Genomic DNA, 364 nt, shown 5'->3' with positions numbered 1-364 from the left:
AAAACATAAAATTTACAGCTGCACATGATGAAGCAACAGAAAAAACATTCAGTTCTGCTGCTGCTGCTGCAGCAGCAGCAGCAGCAGCTGCTGCTGCAGCAGCAGCAGATGCAGCAGCAGCAGCAGCAGCAGCAGCAGCAGCAGGTTAACCAGGATATCTTAGAGGCGTGTAGAGCAGATGCAGGCAGTTTATTGGGGTGGATGGGTATAGCTGCTGGTGCCGCTGCAGCTGCTGCTGCAGCTCCTGCTGCCGCCGCTGCATGCGCTCCCGCAGCTGCCGCTGCTGCTGCCGCATCTGCAGCAGCCAGCGCTCCTGCTGCTCATACTGCAGCAGCAGCGGCAGCTCCTCCTCCTCCTCCTGCTC

General features: G+C 58.8%; 1 protein-coding gene across 1 annotated transcript in view; it reads left to right on the top strand.

Moving 5' to 3' along the window:
• Nucleotides 1–24: 24 nt before the first annotated feature.
• Nucleotides 25–364, top strand: part of EMH_0056550 (uncharacterized protein) — a gene marked incomplete at both ends in the record, with an annotated part of 1,215 nt that continues 875 nt past the window's right edge. The window contains one exon of the mRNA XM_013497369.1: nt 25–364. Coding sequence (XP_013352823.1) covers nt 25–364 — 340 coding nt within the window.

Source organism: Eimeria mitis, genomic scaffold (assembly GCF_000499745.2).
Source record: "Eimeria mitis Houghton genomic scaffold, Emh_scaff2631, whole genome shotgun sequence".
In the NCBI taxonomy this organism is placed as follows: domain Eukaryota; phylum Apicomplexa; class Conoidasida; order Eucoccidiorida; family Eimeriidae; genus Eimeria; species Eimeria mitis.
Note: the sequence above shows the minus strand (reverse complement) of the source record. Positions and strands in the feature narration are given on the sequence as shown.